At 38.3% G+C, this 27,040-nt stretch overlaps 1 protein-coding gene across 3 annotated transcripts in view; it reads right to left on the reverse strand.

Moving 5' to 3' along the window:
- The window catches only part of TMEM131 (transmembrane protein 131), a 94,598-nt gene that overhangs the window by 14,846 nt on the left and 52,712 nt on the right, over positions 1–27,040 (reverse strand). For all 3 annotated transcript variants that reach the window (XM_063305000.1, XM_063305001.1, XM_063305002.1), the window contains exons 23-39: positions 26,896–27,034; positions 26,701–26,810; positions 26,034–26,100; positions 25,268–25,419; positions 23,746–23,888; positions 23,322–23,508; positions 21,595–21,780; positions 16,829–16,987; positions 15,429–16,021; positions 9,458–9,633; positions 8,531–8,655; positions 7,990–8,111; positions 7,673–7,831; positions 4,577–4,736; positions 2,959–3,080; positions 2,775–2,871; positions 2,190–2,287 (exon numbers count right to left, since the gene is read on the reverse strand). In XM_063305000.1, coding sequence (XP_063161070.1) covers positions 2,190–2,287; positions 2,775–2,871; positions 2,959–3,080; positions 4,577–4,736; positions 7,673–7,831; positions 7,990–8,111; positions 8,531–8,655; positions 9,458–9,633; positions 15,429–16,021; positions 16,829–16,987; positions 21,595–21,780; positions 23,322–23,508; positions 23,746–23,888; positions 25,268–25,419; positions 26,034–26,100; positions 26,701–26,810; positions 26,896–27,034 — 2,795 coding nt within the window. The remainder of the gene's footprint in view (positions 1–2,189; positions 2,288–2,774; positions 2,872–2,958; positions 3,081–4,576; positions 4,737–7,672; positions 7,832–7,989; positions 8,112–8,530; positions 8,656–9,457; positions 9,634–15,428; positions 16,022–16,828; positions 16,988–21,594; positions 21,781–23,321; positions 23,509–23,745; positions 23,889–25,267; positions 25,420–26,033; positions 26,101–26,700; positions 26,811–26,895; positions 27,035–27,040) is intronic.

Below are 27,040 nucleotides of genomic sequence, written 5' to 3' on the forward strand. Positions count from 1 at the left end.
GCCTCCACGGTAGCCCCTCCCGTTTAATTTCTGACCACGGCACACAGTTTACTTCCCAATTTTGGAAATCATTTTTAAAATTGATTGGCACTAAACAAGCACTGTCCACATCGTCCCATCCACAGACTGATGGTTCTACTGAAATTTTAAATGCCACTCTTGAACAGTTTCTTAGAGCATACATTAACTACCATCAGGATGATTGGGTGGAGTTGTTACCTTTTGCTGAAGTTGCTTACAACAATGCTGTGCATCAAAGTACCGGACAAACCCCTTTTTGCATGGTTTCTGGTCACGACTTTGTTCCCATCCCTGAACTGCCACAGCCCCCTTCCCAAACATGTTCTGCATCTGACTGGGCTGTTAAACTGTCTGATTCCTGGCCAGTAATTCAACAAGCTTTGGCTGATGCCCAGGCTGCTTACAAGTCTCAAGCTGATAAGCATCATTCTTTACAACACGACTTCAAAGTTGGGGATCAGGTGTATCTATCTATTAAATTTATCAAATCACCTCAACCCTCTAAAAAACTTGCTCCCAAATTCATTGGTCCTTTTCCTGTTGTTCATCTTTGAACTTTGATTGACTGTTGTCAATCCAGTTACTGTTAAATTGGAACTGCCTCACAATTTGAAACGCTTGCACCCTGTTTTCCATTGCAGCTTGCTTAAGCCTGTACACCACTCACCGTGTTGGCACCCTCAACATCCTCCTCCTGCTCTAATTATGATTGACGGCCAACAACACTTTGAAGTCAAGGACATTGTTGATTCTTGCAAGCTTCGAGGCACCCTGCAGTATCTGGTCCAATGGAAACACTTTCCTCATCCTGAATGGGTGTCTGCCCACCATGTTAACGCTCCTGATTTAGTTAACCGTTTCCACCTTGCTTATCCTTTGAAGCCTGCTGTTTAATGTATTCTTCGTTTTGGGGGGGCAGTATGTCATATTCACTGATTCAATGTAGTTTATACATCATAACATTTCACATGCCATGGCGCTGACGAATGAGTTTGGGTTATTTTCTCTGTTCAAGGACTTTTCCCGCAGACCATCAGAAACCGTTAGGAGCACCTGGGATTGTGAACTTGAGAAGATTCTACGGGGGGGGGGGATTTCATTTGCACCAAGGGTTTTTAGTTTGAATTTGGCACGCTTCCATCATTCTCAGCTTTCTCTGTGATTCTGCATACTATTCTTTAATAAATCAGATATCTTTGAATTCCTACTCATGAGTCTGATGGTGTTTTAGAATAGGCAACCATTACACTTTTATGATGGTTCTAAAATACTAGAAGTCAGCCTTTTGCTGACATTTATATTTACTTGTTATTTTTTGAAAAATTACTGCAATTTTGCTAAATACCTTATCTGAGAAGATTACCTTGGATTTAAAATGATTTCCCCAAACCAAAAAACAAATAAGAAACTATTTATAATAGTTAAATAGACAAAAATACCATGAATGCTTACCTTCTCACCTTATCAATCTAGGGTTGCCAAGTCTACATAAAGCTAATCCTGGAATTTCCCTCAGTCTAAAAAATGTGTACATGTCTCACATTTATGTGTGCATATATGCGACAGAAGCCATGCTCCAATGAAGGGAAGGGCCAGGCTAAAAATAAAATGGTATTAAGAGCCACAGATTAATTGCCTATAAAATGTATACAGGTAGTCCTTGTTTAGCAACTGCCTTGTTTAGTGACTGTTTACAATTACAATGGGGATGAAAAAGGAACTTAATGACCAACCCTCGCATTTATGACCTTTGCAAGTCTGTAAAGCAAAGGGAAGCTGAAGTAAGGTCATAAGCACAGTCAGTTTCACTTAGTGACTACTTCACTTAATGACCAAGTTGCCAGTCCTAATTGTGGTTGCTAAATGAGGACTACCTGTATATCATTATAAAATAAACTGATTTCCTGACTAACCATAGTCTCATACACAGGAACACACAAGTGCAAACACATGCACATTCTATTCCCACCTTCCAGCAGAAACAGCCCTCCCAAAAGGATATAGAATATAGACAGTGGAAAATCTTAATGCTTTCATTGGAATATAAACGTAAAGCTTGAAAACATCAGTATTTACTATTTGTAATATTTTTGTTCAGAATAATTAGTTACTGTCTGAAGCAGTGTCAATTAAATACTTCTAATATATACACTACTGACATCACTTACCTCCAGTTAAATTAAAAGAGTTTCCAAATGCTGAGAAAGAGTTCAAAGGTGTAAAATCTGGGCTGCTAGGATTGCTAAGAGGACTCCACAAACCAGAACTAAGAGAAAAGGGGGGCATTTTTTTGTTAGGAAATTCACTTCAGTGTGACAAACACTAAAATACAACTAAAACATTATATGGACTATCAATTTCAGCATGTCAAAATCAAGTTTAGCTAAAATGTTAACAGAAATTCCTGGTCTGAATTACTGATACATGCATGAGAACTGCATTTTAAAAAAATTAGGTAACAAACAAAATCATTAGGTAACTGAATTAAGTCAGTTTTAGTTTGCCCATAAAACTGAGAAATGCATATTTGGTCATTATTATTCAGTATCACATTAAAGGGGAATGCTGGATTTTTGAAACGCTGTTCTAATACAAACCTGCAGACATGTAGTACTATGCTAATTAGCTTGCCCTACAAATTCAGGAAATTTAAATAAGGAGGGTTTTTAAACATAGAAGAGCAGAAGCTAGGTATAAGAGTGAAATTTCTGTTCTATCTTAATAGGTTTAGTGTTCTGTTTCAAAAGGATTACCTGTCAGAGCCATCGCTGTCAACAGCTGTGTGTGAAATGTTCCTACAGCCAGAAGGCTCAGCTTTAACTGGTGAAGCCTTTGCTAGGCCACTGCCACCTGGAATAATGAGTTTCAATTAGCAAATAAGATGATACTGGAAGTACAGGCTAGCAAAAAAATTGCTTTTCCAAGCCTGTGTGTTACCTGGGCTTTTATCATAACCAGCAGCCACAGCAGCAAAAGTAGGATTTCCATTCCTGCCAGGGAGAGAGGCTGCCTTTGTCACCTTATGCTTGGCACCACTAAGCAGTTTGCTTTTTGATTCTCTACAAAAAATGGGAAGACATATATTGTTCCTCACAATGTACCAGTATTGGAATTTGTGGTGACAATTTACATACTAGGCAGAAAGCAAAACAATGTGAAATGTTAATATGATTACAAGAGCTAACAATTACAACTACTGGTAGTTCTCGCTTACCGACAATAATTGGGAGTGGGAACTCTGTCACTAACTGATGCGGGCATAACACACAACATCATGTGACTGTGCTGACCTATAACAGTAGTTTCAGCAATCCCAGTTGCCATTGTTAGGCGAATCTCATGCAGTCGCAGAGTCCCACTGTTATGTGATCACCATTTGCAGCCTCCTGCTGGCTTCCTCATTGACTTTGCTTGTTGGAAACTGGCAGTGAAGGTCGCAAATGGCGATCACATGACAGGGATGCTGCGATGTCATAACTATGAACTGGTTGCCCAGTGCCCAAACTGCAATCACGTGACTGTGGGGATAACAGCTATAACTACAAGGACCTGTTGTAAGTATCCCTCATTCAGCACCATTGTAAGTTTGAACGGTCATGAATGAGTGGACATTCAGCAAGGACTACCTGTACAGCCCATGGTCTATTCCCGTTTTCTTTGCCAGAATGGTCTTAATATAAGTCAATAATTGATGTGCAAATAGATACTACCTGTCCTAAAAGCTATGGTCTCAAATTGTGGTTCTGGAACTTGTTTTTCTTGTTGTTCTTTATTTGCCATTTACAGTATCTAGTTCTAGCTAAAAGCAGAATGAGAGGTATGTACAGAGAATAGTAAAGCTGCTTACTCATGGATCCATTTTATAACTCCCTATTTGGTAAAATAACTGAGAAATTCTGATCTTTTTTATGTGCAGTTGTAGCTATCTGATTAGTATGATTCAGTTTCTTTGAATGTAGCTAAATTTTGTTATACTGTCTGTAAAATTAGGCAGACTTTGATTGCCTGCTGATGATCCCACCATTAATATTACCATGTTTTATTTTATTTCATTTTTAGTTTTATTTGTACAAATTTGTATTTTATTTGTAATTCTGGTCTATGACTGTAATAAAATATGGATTGATTGATTGATAAGTTGCTTAGTATTCAGAACACATATTGCTGAAAGATTAGATGAGATGGTCTTGCCAAAGAAATCTGAATATATATATAAATTTATAAATGCATTAATATATTCTAAATAACAATTTATTTTTAAGATAATATTTCTTCTACTCAGATTTTAATGCAGCGTATTATGGACATGAATGAACCTATTATTAAATTCCATCAAGTAACAAAATAGTAATGATCCCATAAATCAGCAAACAGAAAAGAGATAGAACTAAATAGTTAAGCAAACAAAATAATTCGACAATGTAAAATGCATGGGTGATAGCAACATTTCAACCTGACACTGAAATTACTAGTGTATCAGTCAACCAAAAATTAAAGAAGTATATTAAAATGTATTTAATAAGGGTACAACATCCTTGTTTTTATCTGAACGTACTTGCAGTTGTTCACAATACTGCTGTAACTACTCCGTGAGACATAGGCCAATGATGCAGGGGGTGGAGAAGGAGAGGCGGATGTTGGTGAGGTCTGTCTTTGCTTCAGAAAAGCATCCGCACTAAGAGTTTGCAGGGACAACTTATAAAGGTTGTCAGTAGCTGGAAGTGAGAACGCAATTGTTAAGGCCTATCATATTCATTTTCCTAGAAAACACTTAGCAGAGCACCAAACTGAGTACCCTTCAAGTTAGATATTATATGCTAATTAAAGCTGCATGCTATTTAAGACAAACTATGGAGGGCTGTGCAGCCTAGTACATCTAGTTTTCAAAACTAGTTTTAAACTCTCACCCATTTCCCTATTTTTTAAATAGTTTTCCTAGGACAGTTTGAGGACAGGGGGTGGGGTAAGATAACTCTTTCCATGTATCTTTAGCTACCTTACTAAAGAACTGTGTGGCCACACTTGTAAAAAACTTTTTATCAACCTTCCCCATTCAATGAAAAACTGAAATGGGTCCTATCTTGAACCATGCCAAGGATGTATGGAAGTTCATTTCTTCCATTAACAAAAGCATGGACGCCTCAAGTATGTACACTGCATTCAGGAAGTATTCACTTTTTTCAATTTTGTTATGTTGCAGCCTGATACTACAATCGTTCAAATTCATTTTTTTTCTCATTAATCTACACTCAGTACCCCATAATGACAAAGTGAAAACAGAATTTTAGAAATGTCTGTAAATTTATTAAAAAGGAAAAACTGAAATATCACATGTACGTAAGTATTCAGACCCTTTGCAACAACACTTGAAATTTAGCTCAGGTGCCTCCCATTTCTCTTGATAGTTGCTGAGCTGTTTCTATGCCTTGACTGGAGTCCACCTGTGGTACATTAAGTTGATTGAACATGATTTGGAAAGGCACACACCTCTCTATAGAAGGCCTCACAGCTGGCAATGCGTACTGTATCAGAGCAAAAGCCATGAGGTCAGAGGAACTGCTTGCAGAGCTCAGAGACAGGATTATTGCAAGGCACAGATTTGGGGAAGGCTACAAAAAAATTTCTGCTGCACTTAAGGTTCCCAAGAGCACAGTGGCCTCCATAATTCTCAAATGGAGGAAGTTTGGCACAACCAGGACTCTTCTAAGAGCTGGTCGCCTGGCCAAACTGAGCAATCGGGGGAGAAGAGCCTTAGTCAGAGAGGTGACCAAGAACCCAATTGTCACTCTGACTGAGCTCCAGAGATCCTGTGTGGAGATGGGACAAAGTTCCAGAAGGACAACCATCACTGCAGCCCTCCACCGATCTGGGCTTCATGAAAGAGTAGCTAGACGGAAGCCTCTCTTCGGTGCCAAACACATGGAAGCCCACTTGGAGTTTGCAAAAAAGCACCTGAAGGACTCTCAGACTGAGGAACAAGATTCTCTGGTCTGATGAAACCAAGATTGAACTGTTTGGCCTCAATTCTAGACATTATGTCTGGAGGACACCAGGCACCGCTCATCACCTGCCCAATACCATCCCAACAGTGAAGCATGGTGGTGGCAGCATCATGCTGTGGGGGTGTTTTTCAGCAGCAGGGACTGGGAGACTGGTCAGGGTTGAGGGAAAGCTGAATGGAGCAAAGTACAGAGATATCCTCAATGAAAACCTGTTCCACAGGGCTCAGGACCTCAGACTGAGCCAAAGGTTCACCTTCCAACATGACAACAATCCTAAGCACACAGCCAAGATAACACAGGAATGGCTTAGGGACAACTCTGTGAATGTCCTAGAGTGGCCGAGCCAGAGCCCTGACTTGAACCCTATTGAACATCTCTGGAGAGACCTGAAAATGGCTTCCACCAATGGTCCCCATCCAACCCAATTAAGCTTGAGAGGATTTGCAAAGAAGAATGGCAGAAAATCCCCCAATCCAGGTGTGCAAAGCTGTCGCGTCATACCGAAAAAGACTTGAGGCTGTAATTGCTGCCAAAGGTGCTTCAATGAAGTACTGAGTAAAGGGTCTGAATACTTATGTACATGTGATATTTCAGTTTTTCCTTTTCAATAAATTTACAGACATTTCTAAAATTCTGTTTTCACTTTGTCATTATGGGGTACTGAGTGTAGATTAATGAGAAAAAAAATGAATTTGAACGATTGTAGTATCAGGCTGCAACATAACAAAATTGAAAAAAGTGAAGGGGGTCTGAATACTTTCCAAATGCACTGTAAGCTTCAAGAATTCTCTTAAGCTCTTACTGTGGAAGAGTTTATGGTAGAAGAGAGGCAGGGTTTGGAAAATAATATTTATCATGCAAAACCAAGCCATCAAATAGCCTTTGTGTTAGATATCCTTCAGAATAGGTCAGGTTTCACTTCACTTTCACTTAACTGTTCTATTGAACAAAAGAAAGAGTTATGTGTGAAAAAAAATAACATCAGGCTGTCTCACCATAATGTTGAACTGACACATGGTAGGGGTTTGTATGAAATGGAAAATATGCTTTTTTTCAAACCTGCAACAAAATGCACTTTGGAAAGTTTTGCCAAATCTTTATAGATTGGCTGCAGTCTGGCAGAAATGAAACCTGAAACAGTTTGGTTTTTCTGTGCTTTGAATGAAACAAAATCCAGAGGGATTCTATAGCGATTTTACAGGGTGAGAAGGTCAAGGCTGGCGAGATACCTCCTCCTCCTCTTCTCCTCTTCCACATGGCCTGTGTGCTGACCCAGCCAGCCCCTGGTCTCTCTAGCCCCTTCCCTCTCCTCAGCTGTCACCATTGATGGTCCCCCTGCAGAATATCCAAATGGTCCACTTGCCACCTGATCTTTCCAGCAGATCAGATGCCATCTTCTCTTCTTTGATCTTTCAGTGCAGCACATCAGCTACCATCAGGATTTATTTTTGGTCTCATTCTCAACCCACCCACCCCATCCAGAACAATCTTATTTTCATTTGTATCGGAAACAAAACAGCCCTTTGGGGGGGGGGTATTCAGGCCAAACCTAACATAGCACATGTGTTTCAATTTGGGCAGAAGCCACCTAAAACCAGCTGTTCTGGGCACACAATGTTTTGCATATCCCTCACATGCTGGATACTTACAGCTGCCTACTTTGTGAATTGGCACTGAATCCCACTCTGGCGGTGGTGAATCTTTTTCTCCTTCTGAACTGCTGGTATTACCTAATTCTTGACCAGAGCCACTAGAGAAAAACTTTGCTAATGATGGTGGCCGGCTATCCATCATTTTCATGCTTGTACCTACAGAGAAAGAAAAAAAAAAGCCATAGTTACTAAGGTAGAAAACTCTTCAGCCTCACATGTAAAGTCAATGAAGAAAAGGAAAATTGAAACCCATTTAAAATTAGGGAGAAATATTCAAAAATATGTCTCCCTATTTTAGAAGTGTTAAACCATACCTTTTGTTTTCTGGAAGTTTCTTGATTTGAGTCCATTTGTGCATGTATGCTGTGCTGATAACTTTGATGAAAAGTTTTTGTGCTGTTTAATTTCCAATGATGAACATGATGCCTCGAAGAAACTAAAATAGAAGTATGAGCACAGAAAAAAATGTCTTTGTAGCAGACTAACTAGTGAAAAAAAATCTTACATTCCTAACATGCAGAACAGATAATCAGCTTCCCTGACCTTCATGAGTATGACATTTCTAGCTTTGTCATAACAGCAGAAAAATGTTTGCCTGCATTTTATTTGCAGAAAGGCTTCTGTTGGGCAAAATACTCCATTAATTATAATTCCCCTCTCTCAGTTCATATTACAACCATGCTCCCCATTTTCTAGAGCCTCCTTAGCACAGAATAAATCACATTAACAGCCACTGATTCATTCCTGTAAATCACATAACAACTGAAACCAAATGCTAAAGGTCACATCATTTTCCATATACCTAGTAAAGAAGGTAAAACTATTTAGACTGTGCTATAACTGTACTACAGTTACCTCGGCTTCAAATCTGTTGGAGCATCTTTCTTGCTCATTGATAATTTTTTGCTTTTCTGCTTTACATGTATTTCATTTTCCTGTTTCTCTGGTATTAACTGTTTCCCCTTTTGCTTTTCTGGCTCCTGAAAGTAGAAATCAAAACCAAAAGAAAACATTAATTGCGTTTCATAAATATATTTTTCAGGAAACACTAATCTCATTATAGATAAATTTCCTTTCTCCAAGCTGTCTCACAAAAATGACCATTAACTTATTAAAGGTTATGGATTAATCCTCCATGACTTCATTCTTATCCAAGCTGGAAAAATATAATGCTAACCTCTAGAAATAGGGTTTTTGGTCATGTAATCTATTTTTTAATTCTAAAATTAGCATTTAGGAATTTGAAACCTGCTTATATCTGATTTCTGAGAACAATTCCTTAAAGCTATTTCACCAGAATTAACTTTAAAGATTTTACTTGGACAGAACTTTAACTAAATAATCACGTTTCCATAATGCTATGTTCTTGTAGCTAGGGATGGTTTGTCCACAGAACATTTTGAATATCTCTAAAACACTGGATACTTACAGCTGCCTGCATTGGCCCTAATCCCACTTTGGCGGTGGTGGATCTATTTTTCCTTCCAAACTGAAGGTTTTACCTAATTGTGGACCAGATGAAACTATACTAAATAAGGTTCAGCACAATATTGCCTCATATTTTAATACTACAAAAGATACTAACAAAAGGTAGAACTGTACCACCATATCAAATAATATATCTGGTTATTTATTTCTGAATAACTGAAACAGATTAATATATAATTTAAAAAGGGCAGTGATGTTGGTAACTTCTTTTTAAAAATCTACTGAAGACATTGAATAGACAAAATTCTATCTTTTTTAAATGCCATACAAAATATCCCAATTAAGATTCTATACCTCTTTCAGAATGGCTTCAGTATCTGGGTTTGAAGTTTCTGTTGTAGTCGAAGAACTGTCATCATCTGCTAGAGCATCTCTCAATTCATCCTCCTGTTGCCTTCCCTTCCCTCTCTGCTCCTTTTCTTCACGCTTCTTTGGGGGCTTCGATTTTCGCTGAAATGATTTTCCTTTCCCTAGGATGATAAAGGCAGTTTCTAATTAGCAACAGTTAAGTTGTTTCAAAATTTATTCATTGTCATAGACCAAAATTCTGTATAAAACAAACAAAGAGGTATCAAACTAAAATATTGAGAAAGAAAAACATAGCCAATTGCCTTCTGACACAGAACAATCCAAAGCGGAACTTATCAGAATGTCCTTACAGTGATCATAACAAAGCAGTATTTTGCAATCTTTTTTACATTTCCAAGGAATTATAGCTAACAGAAAAAAAAAAAAATTTAGCTAATAGAAAAAATGTATAATAATGTATAAGGGTACAAGTAAGCATAAGTTTATGTTAAAATTAATGCTAAATGCTGTATTTTACTAGACAGTACATTTTGACTGATTATGTGCCATCAAGTTGTTTTTGACTCCTAGTGACCACATAGATTTTCTCCATGACTATCTATCCCTAACCATTTTTTCAAGTCTCCCAATGGTGCACTCATTGCCACTGTAACTGTCCTGTTCAGACCATGCACCAAACCAGTTCTCAATAAAACTCTTTATTAAGAACTATTTACAAGCAGTAAGTCCTTAGAATAATGAGACTGGAATAATCAAGATTAAACAATATAGCAAAGCCGCTCTAGGTTTTAGCTGGAAGGAAGACTGGAACCACTTGGGACACAAGTATTGGAGATAGAAGATCTCGAACTGGAATCGATCTGGAACAACATGACAATGGAAGTCTGGCCCAAGAGATCTGGAGACAAGGCCACAATCGACAAACAGGAATACACTGAATCTTGGGCATGGAACTCGAACTCAGGACAAGGCTGGACTCAACTGGAATCACTGGGCTAGACTGGATCTCTGCAGGAAGTGAACTGGAGCAAGGCTTGGAACCTGGCACTGGGCTGGAAGCCCTGGACTTGGCTGGATTTGTTGGGCAGGAAACTTGAAGCAAGGTGTGGAACTAAGGACTCCACTGGACTTGGCTGGAACCCCTGGACTAGTCTGGATTCGCTGGGCAGGAGACTTGAAGCAAGTCGTGGATCTAGGAATTAGGCTGGACTCAGCTGGAAGCCCTGGACTTGGCTGCATTCGCTGGACAGGAGACTTGAAGCAAGACTTGGAACTAGGAATTGGACTGGGTTCAGCTGGAAGCACCATGTATGCCACAAACTCAGATCCCGGGCAAGGTGAATGACAATTCCCAAATTCTGCAGGGGTTTGTGACGAGTGGTTACAAGTTGCTGACGGACAGTGGCACGGAAGACCCTTGGCTCGGTTGCGCGGCTGAGAGAAACGGGAGCTCTCCAAGCTGGACGCTAGGTGCTGGCTGCCAGGCTCGGGCGACGCCGATTCCTCCAGTGCAGTGGGTGTGAAGATTCCTCTCTCAGAAGTCAAGCTGGGTGCTGCTTCCTCTTCGAGTTCAGACGCCGCTTCTGAAGCCGGTAAGGAGTCTTTTTCTGATGCTGCAGATCTTGAGCAGTTGTCTCCAGCAGCACGCTGTCTGCGCTGCTGCCTTTTATCCCATTCCTTGGCGCACTTGGAGTCTCTTGCAGCCAACCGGGCTGCCCTTTTCTCTGCGTGCTTTTCAGCTTGTCTGTGGCGCACACTGATTGGCGTTTTCAAATCCCCTTCCAGATCTCACCCAAGCAGTGTCATAGATTCTTCCCGCTCTGCTGGGTCATGCTGGAGTTTCGTTTCTTCAACTCCAGCATGATAAGTTTCCAATTCCTCCTCTGACTCGGGAAGAGAAACCGAATCCGAGTCAGAGGCAGGCCTGGTCCTAACAGTAACTTGCCACTAGTTGTCCTCCTCTTCTTTTTCCTTCTACCTTTCCCAGCATTAGAGCCTTTTCCAGAGAGTTGGGTCTTTGCATAATGTGTCCAAGTACCATAATTTGAGTGGTCATTTGTGTCTTGAGTGAGAACTCTGGGTTGATTTGCTCAATGATCCATTGGTTTTTCTTGGCTGTCCCCCGTACTCTCAAGTGTCTTCTCCAACACCAAAGTTCAAAGACATCAATACTCTTCCTGTCCTGTTTCTTTAAAGTCCAACTCGCATTTCCATAGAGTGTCATAGGGAATACCATGGCTTGCACGATACTGTTCTTTGTAGGTAAAGACACATCACGGCATTTGACTATCTTTTCCACTACTATAATTTTCTACGACTACTGTTCCAGACACTATATTCTTCACATTTGACAGTGTTGAAGTCAATACTGTAATGCAAGCGATCAGTGAACAAGGAATCAACTCTGACTAAATTGCACTGCTCAAAGAAGCAAATACTAACTACCTTACAAATATTATTCTCTTTGAAATTGAAACATGAATTACCAGTGGAGAAAGATGTAAAGCAAGGCGATACGATCTCACCTAACTTTTCAATGCTTGCTTGGAAAATATCATGCACAAAATGAACTGGGAAGATGGAATTGATACAAATGGAGAGAAGATAAACCGTCTCAGATTTGCGGACGGTGTTGTACTGATCGCAAAGGATGCTCAAAAGCTGCAAAAAATTACCGGCTTCGACAACTTGATGCCTAAAGCAGAAGGTGGGTCTAAAGATGAACCACATTAAAACAAAATATATGCAGACAGGGAACCTTCCAAAATTCCAAATGAGGCTTCAGAATGAACTTACTGAAGAGGTTGACCACTATGTCTACCTGGGACGGCTAATCAAAATGAACAAAGATCAAAGAGAAGAACTGGTTAGAAAAAAGCAAGCTGGATGGGCTAGATACAACTCCATTAGGGAAGTCTTACAGAATGAGAAGATTGATGGAAAACTGTGTGCTAATTTTTTTAATTTGACTGTCTTATCGGCGGTGCTATATGGAAATGAATCATGGCTGTTAACAAAGGCAGAAGAGGAATTGCTTTCAAGAGTAGTAAGGGCTATGGAAAGATTCATGCTGAAAATTTCTCTCCGAGATCACATCCCAAGCAGCCAGATTAGAACACGAAGTGGAATAAATGGTGTCATCATCGAATATCGAAAATGGAAGCTATGCTGGGCAGGACATGTCGGGCGCATGTCAGATGGCCGTTGGACAACAGCAGTTGCCAAATGGTATCCAAGAGAAGTAAAAAGACCTATTGGCCGACCTCCAAAGAGATGGGACGATCCAATAGTCAAGGATTTTGGCTGAACCTGGAGAAGAAAAGCCAGGAATTGAGACGAATGGAAAGTGAGCTGTGACCAGCAGGACTCTGTCTGGTGACAGTCTGGTCAATCGAGGTGATCTTCTTCTGGATGCTGTTTTTGACCACACACCTCAAGGAAGCCTAACCCTTCATACCTTCATCTTAAAACCAAAAGATTTTTTCCCCCCTAAAAATTACCCCATCAAGCAATCTCAATCGTAATGTGAACTACAATTCACATTATTATTCCATTATTATCCCTAATGAAAAGCAAGAAAATAAGTAAATTGTGGGTTCCCCAACATGTATGATTAGGCCAGCTTACAAATGTTGGGAAATAAATGAGTAAACGAGTAAATGAATAAACATTGGTTTTGGATGTATTTGGAATGTGAATATTTAACCCAAACTGCACATGTGTGGCTCATTTAACGATGTTTTCCCACAATATCAGATTGGGAGTCCAAAACTGGAGAATATGCTGCGATGGCAAAATTGGCAGTATATATCCATAACAGAAGTTTAACAAAATGTAAGCAGGAATGCCTCCCTTATATACATCATATTACAAAGTAAGGCAGATTTAAATATCTGGAATGTGGTTTTAGGACTTAAATAAAAACCAATGACAATCACTTTTTATCTTTCCTTTGTTATGTCTTTTTTTAAATCTATTTGTAGTACGGTTTTTTGTTTTATCTCTTGTCTTTTCTTACCTTCTTCTGTATTTCTCTATTTTATCAATAAAAATACATTTTAAAAATGTTTTGTTACAGGATACTTAGCCAGGAAGTAAGCCTTCTCTGTAGCAGCCTCCTTGTTTGGAACAGCTTGCTCGTTGAGGTCAGGAGGACTTCTTTTCTATTGTTTTTTTCAGAAAACAGTCAAGACTGTGCTTTTCCAATGGGTCTTCTCAGTGGAAAGTGTGAATTAGCTGCAAGCAGTCAACCCAGGGAGGAGTATTTATTTAGTTTAGAGGCCACATTATGGACTTACTTTGTTGAGTTTAATGTTTAATGTTTAATTGTTGTTTACAATGTTTTAACTTCATGATGATTTGCTTAGAGTTTCAGGAGGAGATGGCATTTAAGTTATTGTATATGCATGCAGACATATCCCTGGATCCAGAAGCTTGATGATGTTTCTGAGAGATGACTTTAATGACAGATACTATAAGCTGGGTACCCCAATACACCACCAGCACATGGGATGAATATGCATAACAATACTCTTTATGGGGAGGGGTGTCAAAAATGGCTGGAAGGCCATCATGCCATTAGCAAGACAGACTTAAAAAGAACTGTACCTATCAACATAGTGAAGGAATCTGCTAGTATACCCTCAGTCCCTGAACTTTACATGTCTTTAGGGAATCCTCAACAAGTTTATGCCATATCACCCAAACATCAGGAAAGAGTTATACTAAGTAGAATGGGAAGATTTGTCTTGACCACTGATGACAGAAGACAGAAATTATATAACTAGGTTTGTGGGTATAATTAAAAGTGTATATATTAGTAATGCAAACACATGCAAAAGTGCAGCATCTTTATACTAAAGTAGAAGCTTTAATGTATAGAGAACAGGCTATGAGCAGCATTCGGACATCTAACAGTACAGAAATACTGCAGATTTGAGATCTGCAGATATGTGCCATGTTTGGAATTCTTAGCAATTGTGAGAATAAATGATTTTACCCATGTTTGTTTTTCTCTAAAGGAACTTCAGAGCAACGTAATGTAGAAAATGTGGCCAAGAAGCTGCTTTTGTCAACATGACATAGACTGCCTCCCTGGTCATCTGCCCACCAATCGCACACCCTGGCAACCAAACATCTCTGCAATCACTTTGATGACTCTCGGTGGCTATCTCCATGACCTGACATTTCACTTTTGAGATTTTAGGGTAAAGATGTGACATTTGTGCTAGATGCCTGTTCCAGGTACACCTACTTTAATGCTTCACCCTGGAATCCCTTTGGAACAAGGTATGAGAATGGGTGCTTGTAGGCCATGCATTTGAAGTAAAGGGTTCATTCTTGTCAGCCACATGAACTGGTTAGCAATATTTCTGCATCTGAGAGGCTTACGGTGGGCAAGTCTCATTAGTAGGTAAAGAATGTCCTGGTAAAGAATGCGTGTAGCAGAATGGAGCAGGTATCTTCCAGACATGTAAACTAAACCTGGAACTGATAAATCCATTTTCAAAAGTAGCTGGGAGTGAATTGAGTAAGGCTTTCATACGCAAGACAGATTTTTCACAAAGAGTCCACATGTCTTGAAATAGCTAAGGCTGAGAAACACTGGCTTAAAGGTCCTGGAAATACAAAAGAAAGTGGCCCACTTGCTTTTTTTTTCCATTATGGAAGGAGTATAAGCAGCCAGAGCTGTACTATTGTCATTGCTTCTCCTGTCCTCTCCCTTATCTAGCAACACTTCTCATAATCACCAATCTTTTGATAAGCTCAAAGGTATACTAGAGGTTACTGGTTCAGAGGTCAGTAAAAGTTTTATCAGCTTGCTCATAAAGAAGAAACAGATGATACAGCCTGGTCTTGTTTAGAAATTTCTCTTTCAACAAACCACTTTAACTTTATATAATTACTTTTATACTCCATAAAGTACAGTTAATCAGGTGAAACAGGAATTTATTACCTTTGTTTTTTGCTACTGGAGAGGGCGGTTGCTCTGTAAATACATCTGGAGAAGGTGATTCTGGGTGATCAAAGTCTTTATCCATGGTCTCTATGAGAGTGGCAATGTCAGAGTCTTCTGAGCTATGCCTTGTGTTGTTAGCACATTCTGAGTGTGAAGGTGTGGGATGCTGCATCTGCGGTGAGGAATTTTCACTCTGCTGCTCTTGTTGCTGCGATACCACTGGTAGCTCTGGTAAATGTTGCTCTAGCAGGACTGGAGCGTGCTGCTGGTTTGATTGCAAATTTTGTTTTGTACTCCTGGACTTCCTGCCTGCTGCATGATTCTGAGTTATAGCATTAGAATCCAAGCAGACAGAACCTGCTCTGTTCACAGACTGCGCAGAACCTGCCTGCATAGAAGTTCTGTTTGCAACACTAGAACTGTTTTTAAACTTCATATTATCAACTTCAACTGAATTTCTATTGCTGTGTAGATTCACTGATGGGTTACATTGCTTATGACTTCCTGCACTGGATCGTGATGAGGAACTTCCTGGTCCGTAGATTCCTCTGGAAGAGCTGTGATTTGACTCCGATCCAAGGGCATTCAAGCTGAAATAAAAATAACTGCCTTTAACTCTCATAGTCCAAATATCTAGAAAGATACCACAATCCAGGGATCAAGATACTTATCAAAATGCATGAGGTTTTAATGTCTGTAGGTATTAAATTCAATTTGAAGACAGTGCAGATGTATGTGGAATGCTTAATTCAGATCTAAAAGCTCAGTATACTACAAAAGTTTCCAGTCAGTCACCACTGCTAATCCATTTCTGGCACCTAAGACCCACTACCATTCATGTATGTATTTTTTGTATAACTGAGTTTCATTATTTAAACCATGTATTATTGTCTCTTTAGAATTCTGCAAATTACTAGAGGTTGGTCTCATGCATTACTTACATTCAAGAACATGATAGACATGAACCATGCCAAAGGACAGCACTTTTATACACAAATCATCATAGGATAAAACTGCATATAATTATTTATCGTTACACTCTGATGTATTTTCTCTTTCTTGATGCATTTTCTACCTCTGCTGCTAAAAAAATATAAGCAGTCTGCCACGGATTTACTAATTTAACATATACTCAGAGTTTAAAATAATCTTTTAAAAGCTTTTCCTTACAACAGATAATCAACTTTCAGAATAATAAATTATTAATTCGCATTCAGTAGGTAAGATAATATAACCTAAAAGACACATTTGCCCAGTCATTTTTAATTCCATACTTATTCTTTGTGCACATGTGATCTACTCAAATTTTGTAACCCCAGCAGAAATCCTTTCTAAGGGCAATATATATTGGTGAAAATGTCACTTTGAAATCTTTCAATTTCTAAGTAAAGGCATACTTTCCATCAGACGAAATTCCAAGTATTCTCTTGAGATCAAATGGCCTTCCCATATCAAAAGGAGGATTGGATGCTTCGAAGGAAAGGCGCCTTCTGAATGGTTCCCAAATTCCTTGAGCTTCTAAATAGGCTGTTCCAATTACCAAAAGGAAAAGCACACTGCAAGAGAAGTGTAAGTGCTTTTATTATTTTGACACTTAAAAACCACATCTCTTGCTTTACTCGACTGTTCGATTACAATTACAACTCAGGAAAATAAGCTTAAATATTGGTTCAGCCAATCAGACAGGGTTTGTTTTAATGTTTACTGCTTCAATTTATGAAAAAAGAGAACATGCAATTGGCAACCAGTGCAAATATTTTAGTATAAACATCATATGATCTCTGAACCTTGCACTAGTCAGAAGACTGCCACATTTGCATCAATTGCAATTTCCAGATACTTTTCAAGCATAATCCCACATATAGCATGTTGCTGTAGACAAGATGAATTATAACCACACCATGAATAACCGTCACCAAATCTAGCTACCTAAGAAAGATTGTAGCTGGCATACCAAGTATAATTGTACGAAAGCACTCCTTGTCCTTTATCATCTATATATTCATTGATACCTGACAATCAAAGAATGAGTCCAGATTGTAAAGGTGCTTTTTCAAGTAAAGTCAGCCCCAATCAAAGCAGTTGACCCTAAATTCATGAGTCATCTTCATATTTACCAAAAGCACCTTTGTTGTTTTCTGTAGGTTTAATTTTAGCTTTTTTTCCTCTCATCCTGCCCTAACTGAACTTAGGCACCATTTAGGGTATGAATGGTTTCCTTGAAATTGAATGGTAAAGAATAATAGAGCTGAATGCCACTTCTGTACTGATGATACCCACTGCAAACCTCTGGATGACTTCTCCCAGTGGTTTGATGCAGATACAGAACAGCCTTGAGGACAAGACAGAACCCTGTGGAGCATCTTAGGTCAATTTCTTAGGTACTAAATGGTTTTGGACTTTCTCGACATAGCCTGAAAGGGCTGGAACTAGTGTAAAACAGTGCCCAAGCCCCAATCACAGCAGGAAATCCAGAAGAATAACACAATAACACAGTTCAGAAAGTCACTGAAAAGTACAGAATTGGACTTCCGGTGGAGGCATGGCACACTAATAATGCCTCTGACAGAGTGGAGGTAACTACTGTGGCAAAGACTGAAGAACCAGTGAGTAGACTGGTTCTTTAGACTCTCTCCAGATAGGGAGAGGACAGGAGATCACCCACATGTGCTCTGGGAGATGAAGGGACCAGCCATCATGCTCACAACTGTGGCAGAGCATTTCAAAGGACACTGAGTTCGCTAACCTCACTTTCTAATCACTTTCGGAAATTGCTTATTTATTATTCTAAGTCTATTAGAGATCTTTGGAATGACAAGTTTGAAAAGCCACCTGGTGAGTTTATCTTCCTTCAAGAAAAATTAACTACAAGTTTAAGAATTTAAAGAATTGGAAATAAACGGCAAAAAGCTAGATAAGGTTTTGATCTAAGAAAGTTATAAACAAATTAAGCATGCAGACCATTTTGGAACATTAAGACTTTTACTATAAGGTTTTGGAAATAATTAAATAAAATAAACAGCATTTTGTGGGAACCAGAATGTTTTGTCTATCTTGAGTCAAAACAAAAAATTGAGTCTTTATGATTTCAGAAATTGGACACTAGAGGGGACTACTAAAGATTCCAGGCAGAAAAGGAAAAGGAAAAAAGAAGTGTAAGCGCCTTTGGTTTTCAGTTAGTGTGGAGATTTACAAAATGATACAAAACCCTGTAACATCAGAAATAATTCAGGAGATTTTCAAAGAATAGGGCCAGACATTATAACTACAGTATTAGAAATATCAGCAATGATGTCTGCTTCTATGGACAGACTATATCCAAAAGATGTTAAATCTGATGCAGAAATACTAGAACCAGAAAAATTGGATAATAAAACAAAGTGTGGATTACAAGATAGAGAAGGCAGTTAAAGTGGAATTACAAATGACAAGGGCAGAAGAATGACCTTGATAAGGACTTTTTACTGGATATACAAAAGAAGCTGGATATACAAAAGAAGCTTTGAAAATTAAAGTGGAAATACAAATGACAAACCAAGATGATCTGGATAATGGCTTTTTACTGGATTTACAAAAGAGGTTTGCTAAAGCTTCAAAGAAGCCTCTGTGATGGGAAAAAGAAAAACTGAAGAGAGACCAAACCATATCTGGATGAATTAAAGATCAAGATTCTTAGAAATAAAAGGAAGGAATATGAAGTTGGTTTGTTTGATCAAGGTTAAAATAAGACAAGTTTTTATAAAGCTCTGCTAACCCTTCACAGACTTCTTGCTGCCACAAGGACTGAAAAGTTGATGATTTATGAATCTGCATATAGATAAGGGATGGGTTATGGGAAGAAGAGATATTTATTTGTAACCTTATGGGGGTGAAGAGTTATCAATTTATTTTTCTTCTTTTTCTTTGCACTTTTTCTTCTATTTCTTTTTCTGAGTATTCGCTTTTAACTACTGTAATTATAATTTTCAATAAAAATTATGAAAAAAGTACAGGATAATTAAATAAGGCATACTTCTTTCTTCCAAGTCAACCATCAAGGTCACCAAAGAAATTTAGCATCAAATCATGGCTGAAAATGTAACAAAAATGGGTCCTGATATTCAGTATCACTCAGGTGCAACTGAAGCTGAAAGGCTATATCTTACCTTGGAATATTTAAAACTAACCTATAGTTCCAATAAGGACAACTTTCTTCCTTAAAATTTAATAATTGGTTGCTTTAAGCAGGAAGGAACACATTTCCCCCCCCCCCCCACAAAGAGGCATTTATCACCTTGCTTAATCATGGTGACAGTCCTACTCTGGCTGAATTCTCCACATACTCTCTGTTCCTAACCTCAAGATCTACAAACTGAAAATATCCAAAGTAACAATACTAGCAGTTACTGAGCCTTACAAGCTGTCTCAAAACTGGAATACAAATCAAGATGATGGTCTGCAAAGAATAACACAAGTTGCTCACAGTGAGCCGCCAATTATTTAAACCTCCCATCCCCCCAAAATGCTGGTGGGAGATATGCTGCACAGTGAAGAAAAGCAATGTCAGCTTCTTTTGTGTGGATGAAATAAGGAAAAACAATTCTCAGTGCCTTCACTGCTATGAAGTAGGGTTCAAATGGGTCTTCAGAAGGTCCTTACTCAATCTGTGCAATACTGAAAATTCCTCTACTTGTGCTCCAGCTGCCATCATATTAAATGTCATTGCTCTATACACTATCAAACAAAAGTTCTGTTTTAGCTCTGTGGAAGAAACAAGATGCTATGGATTGATAACATTAGCCACCTATGATACCTCCATATTCCACTGAACAGCTAAGGTATCAATGGTGTCACTAACAAATGACAAAAACGTCTCCAAGCACATTCAGTTAACCATCCAGATTCATCAGATGCCCAGGTCAGACCATTTTAACTGGAACTTAATTACTGCACAGGTTTGGAGCAGCCATCAGTTTAAATCTGATGAGTGATTTGTCCCAAACAATATGTGGGGCCAGATACATGTTGAGTCAGGACTATGGCCAACATAGATTTCACAAAAACCTAAGCTGTTTTTACCTGGGCAGCCCCAGTTTGGATACTGAGATTTCCCAGGACAAGGAGCTTAAGATAACTGATTGCCATGCCTGAGATAATCTTGCCTAGTTCAGAAGAGAGATGAATAAACAGTGAAACAGACAATTCAGTAACATTAGCCCAACACTGATCCACTCAGCAATACTCAGCAGCAGATAGTTAAATCTGACTGATTCTCAGGTGAAAATCTGGTCAGCAAGACAGAATTTCAATAGACCATTGCTGTGCCACTTCTCTAACTTCCACTCTTTTTATATTGCACTATGGAGTAGCCCCACTTGAACAGTGAATTCTACCTCTTCTGTCAGTCAAGTGATATATGTCTGGTTAGTGCTTTCATGCAGGATTAAATCCTGGGGAAACAGATGGCAAACCAGCAACTGATTTGTCTACCATTGCTATCACTTTGAAAACTCCAGTTAGGCAACAGCTTGAAGGGAAAAAAGGCAAACCACTACTCTTCCCTCCTTTCACTATAAGGATCAGGTTGCACAACTTCTCATTCTCTTGGTTACTTATTTAATGTTTACTCCAAGGCTATTGTCAGACTCCACAATCAAATGATTGCTGAATCGTCTGATCGTGTTTGTCTGCATCAATGAGGCAACGTGTGTCAAGCGGGAAGATGGGAGGGGGAATTGCAAAAAGTGTGAATTGCTATTTGGGCTGGAAGGAGGGAGTCAAGATCGTCCTGCCGAAGACATCTGTGGCTGGCAGGGCTGACCATTAGAAGCAGTATGAGAAAGAGACAGGAAGGAGGGTGTGGGGTTTGGAATGTTTTAATGAGTGAGTTTAGGCGGGAATCTTTTAATCGCAGCTTTCTTTTGTGCACTTGTCTTCAATAAATCTGAATTCTACATATTCCAATTGTCCATGAGTTGGGTCAGCACTGGGACTAAGGGTGACAGTTCTTACAGCTATTTTCCATAGAGTGAATATTAGCATTAGAGCAAGAGCAACAATTGCTATATATCACTTATATAAGCTTTCTTATTTGCTTTCAACAGAAACAGAGTATGAAGACTTATTTTCTTAACAAATTGAAAACAGCAATAAACAAAATATTTTTTTTAAAGTTATATAATACCTCATTATTCCTGAGACTACTATGTACAGTGCCAACTCCCAGTTTGGCCTGGGCAAAGCTTCTGCACAAGTTGCTAACATATGATAGGGAAGAGATGCATTTAATACAAATATAAATTCTGAACCTCCTGCTGTTGTTAGTTTCAGTTCACGAATGACTCTGGAAGTAGTGAAATCTGGTGTAAACCTATAGGAATAAAGAAGACTGTTCTACTTATCCAGGTTAAATCATATACATCAATAACAAAAAAAGCAACTTTGCAAATTCAGATTAGTTCTAGAAATCAATGTTATTTTTGATGGTCCAACAATAATCAAATATATGTGATAACTATCCATTTCTTCAATTCTTATCAAAACAGTGATGCAGCAATATTGAAAAGGTGAAGGAAGCATATGAATGATTTTATTTTAAATAGGAGAAAATCCTTTCACATTTGGATCCTGCTTGAGTTTTGCTTTCTTTATCTCTTTCACTATGCAATCATGCCTTCTTTCATTATGAAACATTTTGGGTATTTATGGCAATAAATGTAAGTAAAATAATCTGGGAGCATACAAAGCCACTCAGAAGCACAAGAAACTTAACAGAACATCCACTATGACCTGTTCCTGCCCCAATCACAGATAAAAGAAAAGAACGGTGAGGCTTTGTCTAATTACCTTTCCTATTCTACAAACCACGAGGTTCTTGGATGTTTAGGCTATTTAAGTATAAGCTACCCTCTACCTGTCTCAGGTGGGATACTGGTCTTGCTTCCTAGAGCCTTTTGCTTGCCTCCTAGTATCTTCTCCCAGCTTTATCAACATCCCTTGGCCTTCTAAGTATTCTATGGTTAAGCTGACAGAGTCTATTCTTTCCAAGTCCCTGGGAAGATAATTTAAGGGAAGGGAACATTTTCTTGTCCTAACCAACACCATATTTTCTCCTACATCTAAATACAGGATTCTTTACATAATAAAAGGCAGGGATGCACTAAACATTTTATTCATGAACTGTTCCATGCATGGACCAGCTGTTTTGGGGGTCCACAGCTGAAGCAAAAGTCTTCACAAAATGGAGCGGTCTTGTTCTGGATATGAACTGAAATGGAGTTCAGTCTGGGCAGAAGTGATTATTGGGATGAGGGATTTCCTTGGCAACAATATTTATGGACATTGGCAGCAGAGGAGTTGGTGGGAAGGTTGGAAGGGAGCAGGCCAATGAGGCATGCCACACTCAGTGCATATTTTTTTACTGCTGGGACCACTGCAGTAAGGAGCAAGCACATAGGCCAGTACACTGGCGGCTGTAAAGGGGAGAGCCTGGGAGAGACCGAGGGAGGGCAAGGATGATGTAAAATTCAGAGGGGTGGGCAGGCCAATGGGATATATCATGCTGGGATGGTAGGGGAGTTTGAGGGAGTCAGGGACAGAGAGAGGGAAGGTTGGGGAGATGTGGGGCAGGCCATGCAAAAGAGGAGGGAAGGAATAGGTGACGAGTACTAATTTGCCCTACATCCCTTGGATTTTGTTAAAGCCAAACAGGTTTTGTTTCTGTTGAATGGTGGCCAGTCTGAAATGGTATGGCAGAATGTCTGGTACATAATAATTCATTTCAGGTTTGAAGCAAAATGTATTTTCAGTTTTATGCATATCTCTGGTAAGGAGTTTGTTTATACACAATGCAAAGAATACACAATTTAGCTTATCCTGTACATTGAAAATGGTGCTAGTATGTGAACTTACAATATGACAATGTCTTTAGAGGCATTGGCACTTAGTGCAAATTCTTGACAATTAACTATTTTAAATCCATATCCTTCACATAAATATTCGCTGATTTCCATGGATTTTATGTTAAGTTGAAGCTGTCCTGTATTTTCCACTTTGAATGTTCTTTTCAATGTAAAATTTGGTTCTCTTAATTTTGTTTCTGAAAGAAAGAGATCAAAACATTTAATAGTGTATTATCCAAAAGTTGGTTCAGAAAAATATACCAATCTATAGCTGTTTTCTGTCTTCCTTTTTAATAAAATCATCATTGGTCCTTTTGTTTCCTTTTCTTCTTATTTAAAAAAAAAGAGAAAAGAAATAATACATTATTTAGTGTCTCTCTTGAGAACTCTTTCATGGAATGGAATGTTTTAACTCTTGCTATTAAAATACTCACTTTCAGTACAGTCTTTTAGCAATGCTTCGGTGATTTTGAAGCGCAATGAGCTAGCTAGTCCAGGTGCTTTGCCAGCAATCTTCACACTCTCTGTTGTTCCTTGTCCTTTAACCATTATAGCATCTATTACTGTTAAATTATTTCTACAAAACAAAAACAATGGAATCATTATAAAATTAACCACATAACAACCTTTAATTATTTTTTAACCCACAAATATAAACCTGGTCTCAAATTATTAATTAAAATAACACTATTTGTATAAAAGTAATTATGGTATCTTCAGTTTACAAAGTCATGCATTATCTAAGGAAATTAATGGCAAGATTCAAAGCAACGTGCAGCATTTTGTTAATCTTCCTGAACAGCAGCAATTCATGTTAGCATCAACAGTTGAGAATTTAGTGCTGAGGGATCCCTTCATTAGGAGCAGCAAAAATAACACCAAAATGTAGGAAAGCTTTCAAGTTCTCCAGAATTCTTAATCAAGAAAGAGTTTAGGTAACATTGTTAAAACTGGACAAACCGATGATTCCACATGGGAGTGCAATTTGTTTAATCACCTTGGTTCTGTTCTCACAACACATTTAAGTAGTTAAAACATCCATCCCCTCATACTCATTCTGGCAGCACAAAATCATACTGAGTTAAAAACCATTTGGGGGATACAAAGTTCCCATCCCCTTTGTCCAAGAAGTGCTACATATCCCATTAGCCCTTACATTAAGAGATTATTGGTGAGATTACATATCATCGCTAGTTATTTCTGGAATGATTAGGCAAATAGCATAAAAAGTTTGGCTGCTGAAAGCAATCAATACTTAGGAAGCGTTCAAGCCTTGGCAGTAAAACATTTAATGGAAAACTGTCCTTTTCAGCTACTTTTCCCTCCAGGTTTTTGGGACTAGTTATGCAAACTGGGTCAACTGACTTGGTTTACAGTAGTTGTAAGAGTTAGTTTAACCCTGGACAGGACTGGGTCTAATTTGAATTAAAATTAAACCCATTGCAGACCAGTTGACTGAGTTATTTAATTCCTCTATGGTGTTCTGACAGCCCATTAACTGCCTCACTGAGCAAATAAACATACTGTGGCAACAGGACCAGGGGCATAAACAAAGACCAATGATTGCTTATCACTGGGTCATATGTCTGGTAAAAATGCTGCTGTGCCTCTTCATACAAGTATGTATTCCACCTAATAAACAATACATAAATAAAATACAATCTTAGCTAGCCATCTTCTTTCTTTTAATGCCACATACTTATGAAAAAGAATATTGTAGTTGATTTGATGGCATTAATGTACATACTTATATGTACATTAAAGATACTTTTAGGACAACAAACTCTATGAGTTAAATCATGTATACATACAGTTGCCTGTAACATAATATTTCACCTAACTTCTTATATAGCCGCAAAATCATTGCAAGTCATCTTGAATAATCAACCTGTAAAAAGTATAGTCAAATTTCAGAAGTCATATTTCTGTTAATTGTATTCAGAAAGCATACTGTACCTGATAATTATTAGGGATGAAACAGTTTTATTAAGGACTGGAGTGAATTTTATTTTAACAGATTTCCTCTCACCAGGCTTTAAAATTATATTTAAAACTGACTGCCGAGACAACCCTTCTGTAAATCCCGTGGAGCTGTGCAATGTCTGACCCTTTGAAAAGAAAAACAAATCAAATTTAGAAGTTAGAGAACTATATAAAATGCAGCATACAGTATATTAGAAATCTTAGTTTCAATACCTGAAAAGCAAATCCACATATTTAGGTAAACACAAAAAAGCCCTAAAGGCCAAAGCACAATTTGTAAATGTGCGTATCATTGTATACATTCAATTGGAATTCAAGATTACCTGTAGCTTCTCACTGAATTCTTTCAGAAACAAGATTAATCGTGCTACCGCATGTTTAATTAGGTGTCACAGCTACATTAAAAAAAATATCTTTAGCTTCTGAGAGAAGTACAGGACATGGCACTGATATAGTGATGTTATCAGGTTTAGCAGAATGGAAATCTTTTGTTTTTTGTTCTTAGTTTTTGTGAACCTTGTGGTAGACTTCGCTGGGCAACTCAAGGCGGGGGTGGAGGGGGAATGGGTTCATGGTCCACGGGTTGCTTATTCTGCCTTGGGATATTCAATAAGTTCATAGTGGAAATACAATTTGAACCAGGAACTCTAAATGTATAGTTTGTATCTTTAATTACTTATTACACCAAAATTAACATCTGAAGAAAACCTAACTAGATTCAAGAAGGAGGGTTACTTACACAATTTCTAGAAACTTGAAATTCTAGTGTCTTCAGATTGATGTTTGCTGTCTTACTTAAATTAAATCTGAAATAAAAATACTTTATTAGCCACATTTATGAATTTAGAAAAAATATAAATTTATCTGAAGAAATAAGCCCTTCGAAAAGATATTAAAACATGCATTTATAGTTGAATAATATTCTAATTTAATTATGCTCTATTCATATTCAGTAGAACTTGCACATCTGAAACATTTTTGCTTAAAAAACTTATTTCTGATATCACAAAAAATGAATAGTGAATAGTAAGTGATGTAATACTTTACATTATAATATTTAAAACTACATTTATTGTAGAAGTAATCACAGCAACAGCCGCTGGTTTTAAAGTGGCAGGTGCAACTAAGCAATCAAAGCCCCACCCTTTTTTATGTACGTACAATGCACGTCAAACAGAGGCAGGGCTTTGATCCCATGGCCACCCCTTCCATTTTGAAACCAGTGACAATTGCTAAGAACACCCATGATGATATAACTAAGGAGACCCACTTTTCAAATGTGGCTCTGCATTAGTCAGGTAGACAAATGGCACTCAAGGAAGTTATAATTAGAGCAAAATATAAAATCAAGACAATAGAACATATAGTTCATCTCCTTATAAACCCTGTTTATTATCATCCCTTACCTGTCAAGTAACTTATCTACAAAGACTGATGGATTAGAATACAGTGCTATGGGAAGAAGCTGAGCAAAAATGGGAACATCTGCTGGATTTTCTAGAACAATTTCTTCTTCCTAATGGAACAAATTTAGATTCAGATTTGTTGTATAAATAGATAAAAATATTAAGCTTTACTACATTAACAATGCCAAGACTTACAGATGAGCCATTTGTATTGGTAAGTGAGAAATCCAATTGGTGCTGTGAGCCAAGTAAAGAGGGCCAGGCCAATTCTGCTGTGATTTTGGATGTTACAGCCTTTTGAAGATCTGTGTCCACTTCAAATACAGCACTCGGCCTAGAC

This window comes from Candoia aspera, chromosome 5 (genome assembly GCF_035149785.1).
Source record: "Candoia aspera isolate rCanAsp1 chromosome 5, rCanAsp1.hap2, whole genome shotgun sequence".
Lineage (NCBI taxonomy): Eukaryota > Metazoa > Chordata > Lepidosauria > Squamata > Boidae > Candoia > Candoia aspera.